This window comes from Penaeus monodon, chromosome 41, assembly GCF_015228065.2.
Source record: "Penaeus monodon isolate SGIC_2016 chromosome 41, NSTDA_Pmon_1, whole genome shotgun sequence".
Classification (NCBI taxonomy): domain Eukaryota; kingdom Metazoa; phylum Arthropoda; class Malacostraca; order Decapoda; family Penaeidae; genus Penaeus; species Penaeus monodon.
This window is the reverse complement of record NC_051426.1, coordinates 13,150,050-13,165,049: the sequence shown is the minus strand read 5'-3', so window position 1 is coordinate 13,165,049 and position 15,000 is coordinate 13,150,050. Positions and strand designations below refer to the sequence as shown.

Here is a 15,000-nt window from a genome sequence, read left to right as displayed (position 1 = left end):
CGCTGGCGAGAAAAAAGTGCGTAAGGATACCGTAGTGAACATCAGCATTTACTCGTAAAGACTGTCAAAGCTAGGGCCATATTTAAGTGGCCGCAGAGGATACGTCCGCACTGGGACAGGTGACAGAGCAAATAGTTCCTTCCCCTTGCCGCGACATGGCTTCGGTTAACGCCAAGACGAAGTTCCCACAATGCACAAGCCATGACCTCTACTCGCTTTGTAAGTGTTTTGCAAGGAACCAGCTTGGAATCTGAAATACTGCATTTCCTATGGAGCCTAAGTCGGAAGTTAAAACCCATGATAAATCCATGTTAACACCAGCAAAAGAGAAATGCAAGAAAAATGAAGGGAAGTATAACCATAAAGGAAGCGATAGCCGTAATTTCTTAGTAAAACTTCATTCTGGTAACTTGATGAGTGATCTGGTCATATCCATCATGAATATAGTATTTACCTTTAGAATGTGACGTTTTATTCTATGCTAATATACCACAGACACGGACACCCTTCAAAAAGGAACCTACAGAGAGCCCTACACCTTTCAAACGAAAAAAGAAAAAATCCTACGTACTCCCTTCGCTAAGTAAGACGCACCTAATCCACCCGAGCGTCTTCCTTGCCACCAAAGACAACAGACAGATAGATAAAAGAAGTCGAGCCTTGCCTGAAGTTGGACCCCTCCTCGTCCACCGGGTGCTCTAGGCCCAAGGGCTGGCCTCGAATGTACTCCGCGAGATGCGCCAGCTCCAGCGCCCGCCAGATGTCGGCGTCGGAGCGGGTGGCGAGCGGGTCCAGGTTGAGGCGCAAGGACCCGCTGAACAGAACCGGGTCCTGAGGAAAGGGAAAGATGCAGGGTTACTTGCCGGGTCCGGGAGGAGGGTGGGGGTGGGGGAGCGTGCGGGTAGAGGTTCATTGGCTTCATTCGTACAGCTGGCTCCTAGAATGTAGAAATCAGATATTCATCTCCTTTGTAAATTCAGATGCTGAGGGAAAGGAATGGCATAAATGACATAAAGCGCACACACACACACACACACACACACCACACACACACACACACACACACACACACACACACACACACACACACACACACCACACCACAACACACACACACACACACACACACACCAACCACACAAACACACACACACACACACACACACACACACACACACACACACACACACCACACACACACACACACACACACGTGTGTGTGTGTGTGTATTACATATATGTATATACATGTGTGTATGTATGTATATGTATGTATGTATATGTATGTATATATATATATATATATATATATATATATATATATATATATATATATATATATATATATATATTCGAAATAACCGAACCATCTAGGGGAACGTGAACGGCCGCCAGCGACGTCCAACCAACCCCCAAAACAAGAGGGCGCGCCGCACCTGAGGAATGATGCTGACTCTCCCCCTCAGGTCGTGGAGGCCGACGTCCGCGATGTTGACCTTGTCGATGTCGATCTCGCCTCCCGCGGCCTCGATGATGCGGAACAGAGCCATGGTCAAGGACGACTTCCCTGCCCCCGTGCGCCCGACGATGCCCACCTGAGGGCGACGAGGCCTTACTCCAGCTTCCTCTTCCTCCTCCATCATCGCCATTATCATTATCATTATCATTATCAGCGTCTTTATTAGCTTTATCACCATCATTATCATAAATTTTCGACATTTTTTTTTTTACCCGCTCGGCTCTACTTCTCTCTCTCTCTCTCTTCCCCTTCCATCCCTTCCTTCTCGCTTCCCTTGCTCTCTCTTTTCTTACAAATCCACTTTCTTTTTTCCGTCCCTGTCTCTTCATCTTTTATTTTATTTTATTTTATTTTTATTTATTTTTTATTCGATTTTATTTTTCCCTTCTCTTCTCTCGTTTTCTCTTTTGTCCTTCTTCCTTCTTTCCTTTTCTTCCACGCCCATTTCTCTTCTCTTTTCTTCTGGATTGCCAATGCTGTCTCGCGTCTTCCCTTCTCTGTTTCACCCACTCTATCCCTCTCTTTTTTCTATCTGTCTCTTCCCTCTTCCCCTATTCCTTTCCCTTCTTTTTTCTCCCTGTCTCTTCCCTCTTCACTTATTCCTTTCCCTTTATCCTCCTCTATTCCACGCCCTTCCTACCGAGCCTTCTTTTTTTTACCTTACATCCCTATCATTTTCCCTTTTACATTCTCTCTCCTCCCTGTGGCTTTCCCTTTCAGCCTGCCCCTCAATTCTGTCTATTATTCTCCCTTTCTCTCTTCCCACGTTCACCTTTTTTCTCTCCTTCACCCTCACATTGCCCCGTTCCTTCCTCCTTCTCCCTTTTCACTCTTTCTCTCTACTGACATCTCCCTCTTCTTTTCCCTCTCCCCCCCCTTTTCCTCTTTCCCTTACCCTCTCCCTTTCCCCCTACTCCTCATCCCCCCTTTCCCCTCTCCCTTTCCCCTTCTCCCTCACTGCCCTTCTCCTTCTTTTTCCCTCAAGCCCCCCCCCCTTCCTCTCTCTATTTCCCTCACGCCCTTTCCCCTTCTCCCTTTCCCCTACTCCTCATCCCCCCTTTCCCCTCTCCCTTTCTCTCTTTCCCTCACCTCCTCCCCCTCATCCTTTCGCCCTTTCCCTCATCGCCCCTTCTCCCTCTTCCTTTCACTCCCCTCCCCTCTTTTTCTTCTTCTTCTCCTCCTCCTCCAGCGTTCCTTTACCTTCTCTCTTCCCTTACCTTCTCTCCGGGTTTGAAGGAGCACGTGATGCCCTTGAGGACGAGGTCGAGGCCGGGCCTGTAGCGCGTCTGGTAGTTCCTGAAGGAGACGCGGCCTTCGTCGGGCCACGAGGCGGGCGTGTCGGGCGCCGTCCAGGCTGCCTCGCGGTCTATCTGAAGGTGTGCAGGGAGAAGGGGGTTAAATCTTGTTCTCGCTCTTTTTGTCGCTTTCTAGCTCTCTCTCTCTCTCTCTCTCTCTCTCTCTCTCTCTCTTCTCTCTTTTTCTCTCTCTCTCTCTCTCCCCCTCTCTCTCTCTCTCATCTCTCTCTCTCTCCTCTTCTCTCTCTCCTCTCTCTCTCTCTCTCTCTCTCTCTCTCTCTCGCTTTCTCGTCTGTCTGTCTGTCTGTCTCCTCTCTCTCTCTCTCTCTCTCTCCTCTCTCTCTCTCTCTCTCTCTCTCTCTCTCTCTCTCTCTCTCTGTCTCTCTCTCTCTCTCTCTCTCTCTCTCTCTCTCAGAATAGGAAGAGTAATTAATAAAACCAAATAGCAATCCACCACAATTTAATACCAATTAATAAAAAATATATATATGGTAATTAGTAAAAGGAAAAAAAAGAAAAAAAAAAAACGTAAAAATTTAACCAACACCTGCTCCTCCGTAACTCCCCTTTCTCCACCCGAGATTCAAAGAAGTATAATACACCAGTAATAAAAAAATAATCATTAATTGTACCTGCATGTATTCACAAATCCTCTCGACAGAAACGATGTTCGCCTCCATATCAGACGCCACGCGCACGAGCCAGTTCAGGAAGAGTGTCACCTGCGGGGGGGGGGGGGGGGGGGAAGACGGAAGGGTGGCTTCAGATGCTGCGTTTTTGTTTTCTCTCTCTCTCTGTTGTAATTCACTGGTATTTTTATTTATTTCTTATTTTTACTTTTTTTCGATCTAATATCTGTTTCTCTGTTTCTATGTTTCTTTCTCTCTCTCTCTCTCTCTCTCTCTCTCTCTCTCTCTCTCTCTCTTTCTATCTCTCTTTCTATCTCTCTTTCTATCTCTCTTTCTATCTCTCTTTCTATCTCTCTTTCTATCTCTCTTTCCCTCTCTCTTTCCCTCTCTCTTTCCCTTTCCCCATCCCTTTCCCCATCCCTTTCCCCATCCCTTTCCCCATCCCTTTCCCCATCCCTTTCCCCATCCCTTTCCCCATCCCTTTCCCCATCCCTTTCCCCATCCCTTTCCCTCTCCTCCCTCTCCCTTTCCCTATTTACCTTTCCTACCTACCTTTTTCCCCACTTTAATAAATACTCGGGGTTTTACAAGACCCTGTAAGAATCTGTTGGGTAATCAGTAACTCATTATTCATTTAAGTCCTTCATCCAGAGTCTAAAAAACCGGCAGAGCCTGGAATGGTGCTGAAGCCATGTCCGACCTGTGGGCGAGGTTGAAAAGTGAGCAAGATGCGTGCCCCCTACCCACTATCCCTCCTTCCCTCCTTCCTTCCTTCGTTCATTCATTCATTCATTCTTCCCTCCCTTCTTCCCTCTCATCCTCCCTCCCTTCCTCCCTCCCTCCACTCCCTCCTTCCCTTATTCCCTTCCTCCCTGCCTCCTCATCATCTTCAACTTCATCTCACATTGAGGGCGTAGGTGATGGACAGCCCCACGACGCCCGAGTTGATGGAGCCCCGCCCGGCCACGCCCATTATTGCGGCCGCGAAGGTGATCAGATTGCCAAGCATTTCCAGGCTCACGGCCACCCATCTGCAAGGGGAGGGAAGACCGTCAGAGTATTTCTTATGAAGGCGTCACCTTTCATATATATAAATAGTGTTTTTGTTTTGAAAAGTGTCAGATCATACAAATAATAATACAAAACTATTTGTTTTAATAGAAAATAAAGTTAAAACTAAAACTAAAAAAGAAAAAAAAGTATTTGTTTTGAGAAGTGGTAGAACTAAAAAAAATATATAGTAATAATTAAAATATGATTAAAAAAATAAATTTATAGGAAAAATGAGAAAAAAATAACTTCACCCAAACTATAACGAAATAACTTAATTTCTTAGCTCACTATGATAAATATTCAATCTTCAAACACCAGAAAGTCATGAATCACAATAATAATACAGAACCAGAACTACAATCAGGCTTAAGCATACAAATGGAAATACCTGTTTAGCATAATATTAATGTACGCGGCCTTTAGAGAAGACTCGATTTTCCTCTGGGACGACTCGTAGAACTCTTGCTCCTTCTTGTAAGCCCGGATGACTGACACTCCTGAATGGGGAATGATAATACAAGGGAATGGGGAATGGGGATGAGAGGAAGGAAGAATGGCGGGAGGGAAAGAGGGGAAGGGAATGGGAAGTGGGGGTGAGGGGAAGGAAGAATGGGGGAAGGGGGGAGGGAAAGAGGGCAAGCGAGAAGGGGGTCGGGAGAAGGAAGGAGGGAAAAGGAGAGGAGGGAGTACGGTGAGGGAAAGAGAGGGAAAGGGGAAAGGGAGAAGGAGAGGGGACGTAAGGGAAATGGAGAGAGGAAGAGGAGGAAGGAGGTCGAGGTAAAAAGGGAAAGGGAGAAGGTGAAGGGCAGTGAAATATGAATCGAAAATCAAAATTAAAATTACGACGAAAGGGAAAAGATGAAATAGAAAGGAAGTAGAGAGTAAATAGGAACGGTAAAATAAACAGAAAATAAAATGGAGACAAAACGAAAACCTAATAGAAATAGAAATGAATATAATTATAAGAATAGACACATAAATAGAAAGGGGATAGGAAATAACCAGAAATATAGATTTAGCTAAAACACAGTTACTGTTGGCTTCAAATTATCTTTTGAAAAAGGACACAAGAGAGCAAGAGAGAGATATACATAGCTAGCTAGATATAGATAGAGAGGGGGGGAGGGAGGGAGGGAGGGAGACAGACACACACAAAGCTAGATATAGATAGAGAGGGGGGGAGGGAGGAAGGGAGAGAGACCGACACACAGAAAGCTAGATATAGTAGAGAGGGGGGAGGGAGGGAGGGGGGGGACGACACACAGAAAAACTAGATATAGATAGAGAGGGGGGGGGGAGGGAGGGAGGAGACAGACACACAGAAAGCTAAGAAGAGAGATAGAGAGGGGGGGAGGGAGGAGAGAGAGGAGAGACAGACCAGAAACAGAAAGCAGAATATAGAAGAGAGAGGAGAGAAGAGAGGAAGGGAGAGAGACAGACACAACAGAGAAGAGAGAGATGATAGATAGAGAGAGAGAGAGGAGCGAGACAACAGAAAGAGAGATAGACAAGAGAGAGGAGGGGAGGGAAGAGAGAGAGGGAGAGAGAACAGACACAGAAGAGAAAGAGAGATAAGAGAAGAGAAGGAGAGAGAGGAGAGGAAGGAAGGAGAGAGAGAGAAGAGAGAAACAGAAAAGTAGAAAGATGAAGAGGAGAGAGAGAGGAGAGAGAGAGAGAGAGACAGACAACAACAAAGTGAAAAGAAAGAAGAGAGGAGGAGAGAGAGGAGAGGAAGGAGAGGAGGGAGGACAGACAACAGAAGAGTAGAAGAGAAGAAGAAGAGGAGAGGAGAGAGAGAGAGACAGACACAGAGAAGAGAGAAAACAAAAGAGAGAGAGGAGAGGAGAGAGGAGAGAGACAGACAAACACAAAAGAGAGAAAAAGAAAGAGAGGGAGAGGAGGAGGGAGAGAGACAGACACACAGAAAGCTAGATATAGATAGAGAGGGGGAGGGAGGAAGGGAGAGAGACAGACACACACAAAGCTTGATATATAGATATAGAGGGGGGGAGGGAGGAAGGGAGAGAGACAGACACACAGAAAGCTAGATATAGATAGAGAAAGGGGGAGGGAGGAAGGGAGAGAGACAGACACACAGAAAGGCAGACAGATAGAGAGGGTGAAAGCCTATTGGAATTTCTTAGAATGGCTGCCTTAAATAAATAACCCTGTAAGATCCTCGTCAGCAAATCATCACTTCCTAGAATTTTCTTAAAACTCTATTTTAGTTGAAATAAAACTCAAAAGAATTATATTACCTGATGAGTCAAACGCCAAACCACTAATATACATATGCTCATTTCACTAATATGAGAATTTCACCAATATAATATATACATATATATATATATATATATATATATATTATATATATACATATAATATATATATATTATATATATATATATATATTATAATATATATATATATATTTAATATATATATATATATATATATATATAGTCCTGCTTTACCAATATGTGTATTTCACCGATAACATAATCTTTTGCCAATATATCTAAGCCTACTTACCCAACATACATACTTCACCAACATGTAAAACTACACCAGTATAAATTCTCCAGTAAGATCTGTAACTTCACCAATAAAAACAGAATAATACATACAGAATAATACATACAGAATAATGCATACAGAATAATACATACAGAATAATACGCAGCAGGTCCCAACACCTCACCTTGCAGTGTCTCGCCGAAGTGGGAATAGATGGGGCTCTTGGACACCGATTCAATGCGTTTCAGTTGCCTCGAAGAAGCGATATATAAGATATGAATAATGTAGTAAACAACCATGATGGGGAGGATAAAGAAGCCAGCCTCTGGAGTAGCGGCTAAGATGACTATCAATGTTGACACCACCTGAAGAGAAGTCGGGTCGGTGTGAAACGAGTGATGTGTCGCGATGAATTTTCCGACGTATAAAAAGGGTTTGGGGTATCTTAGTGCCGTGAGTATATGGAGTTTCTATGTGCTCTATTGTCGTATGCAGATTATGTTTGCGTATTTTGTTTAGTCCAGATTCTCGTAAGAAATATATATCGTATTGTAACATATTGTAATCAAAATATGTGTAAATTTTGATTGAGTTCGTTCGTTCGTACGTTACGTCTGAAATCATATTCCAAGCGACTACGAGGTTGAAGTCGCTTTATTTGTATGTAAAATGGGGTGATATTTGACAATATACTTATTAAAGAATAACACACACGCACAAAGATATCCTATTATTATTATTATTATTATTATTATTATTATTATTATTATTATTATTATTATTATTATTATTATTATTATCATCACTATCATTATTATCATTATTATTATCATTATTATCATCATTATTATTATCATCATCAACATTATTATCATTATTACTATCATTATTATCATCATCATTATTATTATCATCATCAACATTATTATCATCATCATAATTGTAATACATTTATTATCAACATCCTGCTTCTTCGTCGGTTTACGTACATTTATCATTTACACGACTATCCGGAAGGATTACCTGAGAGGTTGATAAGGAAGGTAGGAAGGGAAGGGGAAAGGGAGACGGAACAAGGAAGGGAGGAAGGGAAGGGGAAAGGAAGACGGAACAAGGAAGGGAGGAAGGGAAGGGGAAAGGAAGACGGAACAAGGAAGGGAGGAAGGGAAGGGGAAAGGAAGACGGAACAAGGAAGGGAGGAAGGGAAGGGGAAAGGAAGACGGAACAAGGAAGGGAAGGGGAAAGGGAGACGGAACAAGGAAGGGAGGAAGGGAAGGGGAAAGGAAGACGGAACAAGGAAGGGAGGAAGGGAAGGGGAAAGGAAGACGGAACAAGGAAAGTAGGAAGGGAAGGGGAAAGGAAGACGGAACAAGGAAACACGAGAGCACCTTCACCCTACCTGAGTGATACACGAGAGGATGAACCGCGTGCTGTCTGGGAGGGTGTTGTCCAGGACGCTAACCTCCTTGCTGAACCTGTTGATGATCCTCCCGCTGGGGTTGGTGTCGAAGAAGCTCATGGGCAGACGCAGGACGCTGTCCAGGAGGCGCTGGTGAAGGACTCGCGACGAGCGGAGGCAGCCCAGCAACAGCGTCAGCATCCCCAGGAACATGAAGAAGACTGCGGGGAGACCGGGAGATGAGGCTGGGGGAGCGAAGGAGAGATGGGGAAGCGGAAGAGGGAGAAGGAAGGGGAGAGGAAATGGGGACGGAATGCAAGAGGGAGAAGGAAGGGGAGAGGAAATGGGGACGGAAAGAGAGAGGGAATAGATTTGTGTGTGTGTGTGTGTGTGCGTGTGCGTGTGCGTGTGCGTGTGCGTGTGCGTGTGCGTGTGCGTGTGCGTGTGCGTGTGCGTGTGCGTGTGCGTGTGCGTGTGCGCGTGCGTGTACGTGTGCGTGTGTGTGTGCGTGTGCATAAGCCATGCTAAACCTCACCTTGCCCAACACCTAAGGCCGCATAGACACCAAGGAAAATGTCTTTCGTAAAAGCAGAGCCACCGGACGCGGGATCCAGGCCTGTGTCGTTGGCGCTGGTGTCCAGGCCGCCTGTACTGTTGAGAGCGCTTGGGGCTGGGGAGGATTCGCCCACACTCGACCAGACCGACAGCCATACATTGCTGCCGGCTGTGCTGGCCTGGAACGGCAGTGGATGCAGTTACTTAAAGAAAACCAGAACAAGATTTTTTTTTTTTTGTTATGTGCCTATCATTAATCCTATATATATTTGTCGATATTTCTTCGCCCACCTATCTTCCTATTATTACTTCTATCCTATTTCTGTTTCTATTCTTCGATCCGTTTTTTTCTAGGTAGACAATTTTTCTACCCTACCACGGCGGCTCAAACATGAACCAACCGTTAAAAAAAAAATCGGTATATGAACTTAATTATACATTAGCCGATAGAGGTGCCACTAGCACTCATATACGTCACCATGACATCATTGGCGCGGGAAATTGGTGCGACTCCTAGCGGATGATCGTAGTACCAACGTTAATGTAATTAGCGCGAAGCGGGAATCTGTCAAATAATGGTCTCCCTGCGATGCTGTCAGCATGGCCGCCGCAGCTGAACCTCCGCCTAAATATGTCAATACCGAAAAGGAAGCGTTCGTTTCAATTTTAAAATTTTCTGACTTTGACATCAAACACCTTCATTACGTACAAGAGGGTGGCCAAGGTGAAGTTTGACATCACAGGTAGGTAGAGATAAGATATTACTGATCTTGGTTTAGCTTGTGCTGCTGACTTGATGTACGTCCTTTCCCTGATCTACTTTCTACATTCTGTGAATTGGTATAAAATACTGCTGAAATTGATGCATGAAATTGGGAGCCTATAATGTACGTGTACATCATTTCTTTACTGTTGATCAAGTTAGCCCGAACTGTTAGGCTACCGTCACTCAGGCTACCACTCTTAAACGTGTACAAGGAATTGATAGCCTACTACTGGTGAACGTCGTTCCTTATACCTGCATGGTATTTACATATATACTAATATGCTGGGATAGATGAATATCTATGACCTCCCCCCCATTCCATCTTTCCCCTGAAATGATTACTAACCTTATCATTAAAGAATATTTGAAACCAAATAACGCGGTGGAAGTCATTTGGAGCGCACGGTACTCACTCAGTTACGGTCTCATCTGATCAGAAATAAAGTACACACAATCCATGCGCCATGCAGTTATTAAAGAAAGTTTCAGAAAAAAAATGCCCATTAACTTCTCGATTCAAACCTCCCCATAACTCACGCCAATTACATTAACGTATATACACCAAAGGCGGGGAATAAAAATTGTCTACCGTTTTGTTTTTCTACCCACGTACTGGCAACACGTCTACATTTCTGCTTCGAATGCTCTACGAAACGTGAGTCGAAACCACTTCATTGCTGCGAACGAACCGATAATTGTGGAATCATTAATAATCCTGCTTCTTCGTCAGTTTACGTACATTTATTATTTACACGACTACTTACTTACCAAACTAAATATCGCCATTGTATCATTACATAAACACTGTAAATCTACAACTTGAAGAGTGAATCAAGTGAGCTACACGTTTCCCATACAAATTTATTCTTTATAATAATTGGTATAATAATGATAAATATTATAACTGCTATGATAATTCATAATGTTATAATAGCAATATATAATTCACTGAAGGTATCTTGGTATTGATGGGATCACGCAACAACTCTATGGTGATAAATTATGTCTATATGATAATTCCTTGTGAATTTAATATTCCATTTGTCAGCCATGATAATGAAACGAGAACTTTATAAAAAAAAAAAAATACAGACCTGCGACAGAGACATCATAACGATCGGCATAATGGCGAAGAACACGCCCATAGATTTTCCGTAAACCAGGTACATCTTCCTCGACACCTGCGGGAGAAAGAGGGAAAGCGGTCGTGGGGTTTGGTGGAGACGTGTTTTTTTTTTTTTTTTTTTTTTTTATTAGTGGTGTGTATGGTAGAGGTTGAATGAGAGAGAGAGAGAGAGAGAGAGAGAGAGAGAGAGAGAGAGAGAGAGAGAGAGAGAGAGAGGGCTGATGGATAGAGAGAGAAGAGACAGACATGCAGACTATATGCATGATCGCGCCTTCACTTTGCACAGGGAGCCTACCTTCCCCGTCTCCGCCGTCTCGTCTTCGACCAGCCTCTTCCCCTCGTGCTCGCCCTCCCCCCCGTCGCCATCGCTCAGCGGCTCCTCCAGACTGGCCATCCGCTCGAACTCACTCTTCCCGCTATGAATCGACGTCCTACTCCCTTGCAAGCCGTTCGCGAAGCTCTGACTTCGGTAATTCTTGTCCAGAGCGGCGTCCGTGCAGTTGTGACGTCGTCCGGGTTCGTGGTGGTTGTCACTGCCGCACTGCCGTCCCGTTTTTCGGTTCAGGGAGGCGCTGGAGAGTTTGGTTGCCCGCCGGTCTGGGCTGTGCCGGCGGTCGACCGAACTGACCACCGTCTCGCTTATGCTTCGGATCCTCCTGCCTCGGATGTCGGTCTCGCTGGCGCGGGTGCGTGGGAAGAGCGGATATTGTTAATATGTTTTGTTTCATTTGTCTTGTGTTTTTCTGCTTACGCCTGTGGTTCTTGGACGTTGCAGAAAATTGCATCATACTGTCTTTTGCAGAACTTCAAAATATATATGTGGTGTGTATATTCGCCTCCTTAGGCATGTTTGTATTTAGAGCTTAGATATTCACTCTTATAATGATTTTATAGAAATAGACTGTGCTTTAATATATCCATTGTATTTAAGAATATAATATTATTCATTATAACAACTCACCTGCCAATAGTGTTAACAGAAGTCCTGCTGGATCTCAACGACAACTGGCGAAGGAGGGGCTCAGCCCCTGTCACTTGCTCCAGCTGTTCAAAGAGCTCTTCAAATTCTTTAAAAAAATAATAAAAATAAACACAAATGCAAGTTATCTCATCCGTTATAACGATATTATTCTATCGATGGCTTTAATAACGTAAAATGGCGAATGACTCGCGCTAGCCTATCGGTGAGACAAACGCACCAGTTGCCTCATTTTCCACCCGTATAAGTTATATACATGTGGTCCTAAAGATCTAGAGTGAAGACACTTAAGGTATTTACTAAAATTCAGGAAGAATTGATCTCCATCGCCTGAAAATACAACACACTTGGGTCTTCCGGTAGACTGTCCTAGATGATAAAAATTAGTAATGGAATCAGTGATCAGACCTACTTTTCAGACAAGGCAGTCCTGGAAATTAACGCAAGTACCAAAGTGTGTATTGTCTCAGCATTTTGAATAAAAAATCCTAGCTGCGACTGAAGACAAAGTAGTCTTGTATTCATATTCACATAACTCATCTATCCAAATCTGTAATTAATCGCGACAATGAATTTATAAAGTTTATTTTCGCATCTTACCTTTATCAGCCTCCTTGTCTGTCGTGTCTTTGATGCGTTGGAGAACAAAGTTGGCGAAATCCCCCTGTTTCGCCACCAATTCGGCGTAGCTGCCCTTCTCCACCACTCGCCCGCCCTCCATCACCACCACTTCGTCAACGCGGGGGAGGAAGGTCACGGCGTGGGTCACCAGGAGCCGAGTCTGGTCAGTGGCCATAATGAGCATCGTCGTGGTTATACGGAATGTATTATCTCTCTTCCTCTTTCTCATTCTCTTTCTCCTTTTCTTTCGCTTTCTCTTTCTCTTTTTCTTTTCCTTTCACTTCCTTTCTCTTTCTCTTTTTCTTTCTCTCTCACTCTCACCCCCACCCTCACCCCCATGCTCACCCTCACTCTCCCTTTTTTTTTTATCTCTCTCTCTTCTCATTTCTCACATCTCACTCCTTTCTTTTGCTTTCTCTGATAATCCCTGCCCTTCCCTTGCGAATAACCCCCTCTCCACCCAGCAAAAGGCCCTGTTTACAGCGCCTCCATCGCGCCGCCCTTTGGCCTCGCCTCAGGAGCTCCTCACCCTGTCCCGCAGTATCCCCTGAGGCCCGATGACGTTGTCGAAGATGTAGCGGCCTACGTGAGCGTCGACGGCGCTGAGGGGGTCGTCGAAGAGGACGATGTCGGCGTCGCTGTAGGCGGCTCGGGCCAGGGACACGCGCTGCTTCTGGCCGCCGCTCAGGTTGATGCCCTGCGCAGGTAGGGTTGGTATGCTCGATTGGCTGAGGTTGGTTTTGATTGGGGTTTGTAATTGGGTGTTTTCGGGTTATCTTAATTCATGTTAATTGCCTGATAACGAGTTTGTTATGCAGAAAAAAAAAAAAAAAAAAAAAAAAAAAAAAAAAAAAAAAATATATATATATATATATATATATATATATATATATATATATATACATATATATATATATATATATATATATATGAATCCGAAAAAATAAGTCTATACTGTTTTTTAGTTTGGTCTTAAAATTTGATAAATAGTTTCTATGAACGAATTAAAACAACTACGACAGAAACACTTTATCATCCTTATCATCATTATTGATATCATTATTTCATTGTCATTATCATTAGCATTATTACTGGCATAATCAGCTAACTTCACATCTTCAATAGCAACGCATAAAACATGGATTTACAACCCAACCTTCTCTCCAATCTCGGTCATGTCTCCTCCAGGTAGCATGTCGAGGTCAGGCTGAAGCGCGCAGGCTTTGACCACCTTATTGTACCTTTTGGCGTCGAAGACTTCTCCCCAAATGATGTTGTCCCTTAGGGTCGCATTCTGGAGCCATGCTTGTTGGGATACATACGCCACGCGGCCCTGCGGAGGGATGAGTCTTGGTCATTAAGTCTTAATATCGAAAATTATACGACAAGAAAGTGCAATTGCGATTCTTATCCCTTTTCTCTCTCATTACGATAGTAATTTTTCATAGTTTATGATATATACTTTTATGCCTGTATATCCGAGTCATAGGTTACTCAAATAAAATTTATACCATGAATCATATAACCAATTCTCTCTCTCTCTCTCTCTCTCTCTCTCTCTCTCTCTCTCTCTCTCTCTCTCTCTCTCTCTCTCTCTCTCTCTCCCTCCCCCTCTCTCTCTCCTTATATGACTTGCACTTAATTGCAACTCACATTTCCACATTGCTGAATTCCTGCCATTATCAGGTTATTGTAAGTGCACTTACAGTCAGTATAAATAAACATACTTAGGCGCAAAAGCAATTTAACACATGGCGAGTTCATATAAGTGACAGAGAGTGGAATGTGTGTTTGGTGAAGAATCCACTTTGTTAACAGGCAGAGGAACAAATATCTTCAACTTCCAAGTTCTTTCCTCAAAAATAGAATCCAGCCCAATGCACTTGTACCTTACTTCACTCACATTTACCACGACCCTGCCTGCTTCCTTCTTCATCTCCCCCAAGAGCGCCGAGATGAGAGAGCTCTTGCCGGCTCCCACGGATCCCACCACTGCCACCAGTTTCCTATGGCCAACTTCCAGGTCGATGTTTTCCAGCCGCCACGCTGACTGACGCTCATCCCCTTCCCAGCTGAATTTGCCGCCTCGGATGGCAATGGCATTAGCTGCGAAGGAAAGGCAAGATACCAAATTGCCATTTTATTCTATTATAATAGATGATCTTTTGAGAAAGAATATATGATAATAGTTGCAATTATGGGTATTATTAATTAAACTCGCAACTGTAATACATGTCATATGAGGGTTATTATGCGGCTGCAACATATACAAGAAATCTTTATTTGAATTCTGTGCACTTGGGAGAAGCCACAGATGAACTAAGGAAAATAATGATCTTATGAATATTTTCACTGGACTCTTTCAAACACGCCCTTCAAGAGACCTTTTTTTTCTGGGAAAAAAATGAGGATTATTCGATTGCCAGAAACTCTTAATATATAATTACTGGTACATGTCTCTATCTCAACAAATAACCAAAAAATGTTAAGTGAGCTAGTTATTTCTGCTTACTGCAAACGTCAGTAAATGGGACGGGGATG

At 43.7% G+C, this 15,000-nt stretch overlaps 1 protein-coding gene across 2 annotated transcripts in view; it reads right to left on the bottom strand.

Moving 5' to 3' along the window:
• The window catches only part of LOC119598657 (canalicular multispecific organic anion transporter 1-like), an 18,945-nt gene that overhangs the window by 1,326 nt on the left and 2,619 nt on the right, over window positions 1-15,000 (bottom strand). The window contains exons 3-19 of one of the 2 annotated variants that reach the window (XM_037948363.1): window positions 14,363-14,565; window positions 13,616-13,792; window positions 12,989-13,156; window positions 12,439-12,619; window positions 11,821-11,926; window positions 11,155-11,536; window positions 10,828-10,914; window positions 8,948-9,146; window positions 8,413-8,633; window positions 7,198-7,378; window positions 4,885-4,993; window positions 4,348-4,474; window positions 3,447-3,536; window positions 2,737-2,889; window positions 1,437-1,595; window positions 665-831; window positions 1-2 (exon numbers count right to left, since the gene is read on the bottom strand). The exon at window positions 1-2 is cut by the window's left edge and continues 193 nt beyond it. In XM_037948363.1, the coding sequence (XP_037804291.1) occupies window positions 1-2; window positions 665-831; window positions 1,437-1,595; window positions 2,737-2,889; window positions 3,447-3,536; window positions 4,348-4,474; window positions 4,885-4,993; window positions 7,198-7,378; window positions 8,413-8,633; window positions 8,948-9,146; window positions 10,828-10,914; window positions 11,155-11,536; window positions 11,821-11,926; window positions 12,439-12,619; window positions 12,989-13,156; window positions 13,616-13,792; window positions 14,363-14,565 (2,712 nt within the window). The remainder of the gene's footprint in view (window positions 3-664; window positions 832-1,436; window positions 1,596-2,736; window positions 2,890-3,446; window positions 3,537-4,347; window positions 4,475-4,884; window positions 4,994-7,197; window positions 7,379-8,412; window positions 8,634-8,947; window positions 9,147-10,827; window positions 10,915-11,154; window positions 11,537-11,820; window positions 11,927-12,438; window positions 12,620-12,988; window positions 13,157-13,615; window positions 13,793-14,362; window positions 14,566-15,000) is intronic. The other variant, XM_037948364.1, reaches the window with a different exon arrangement.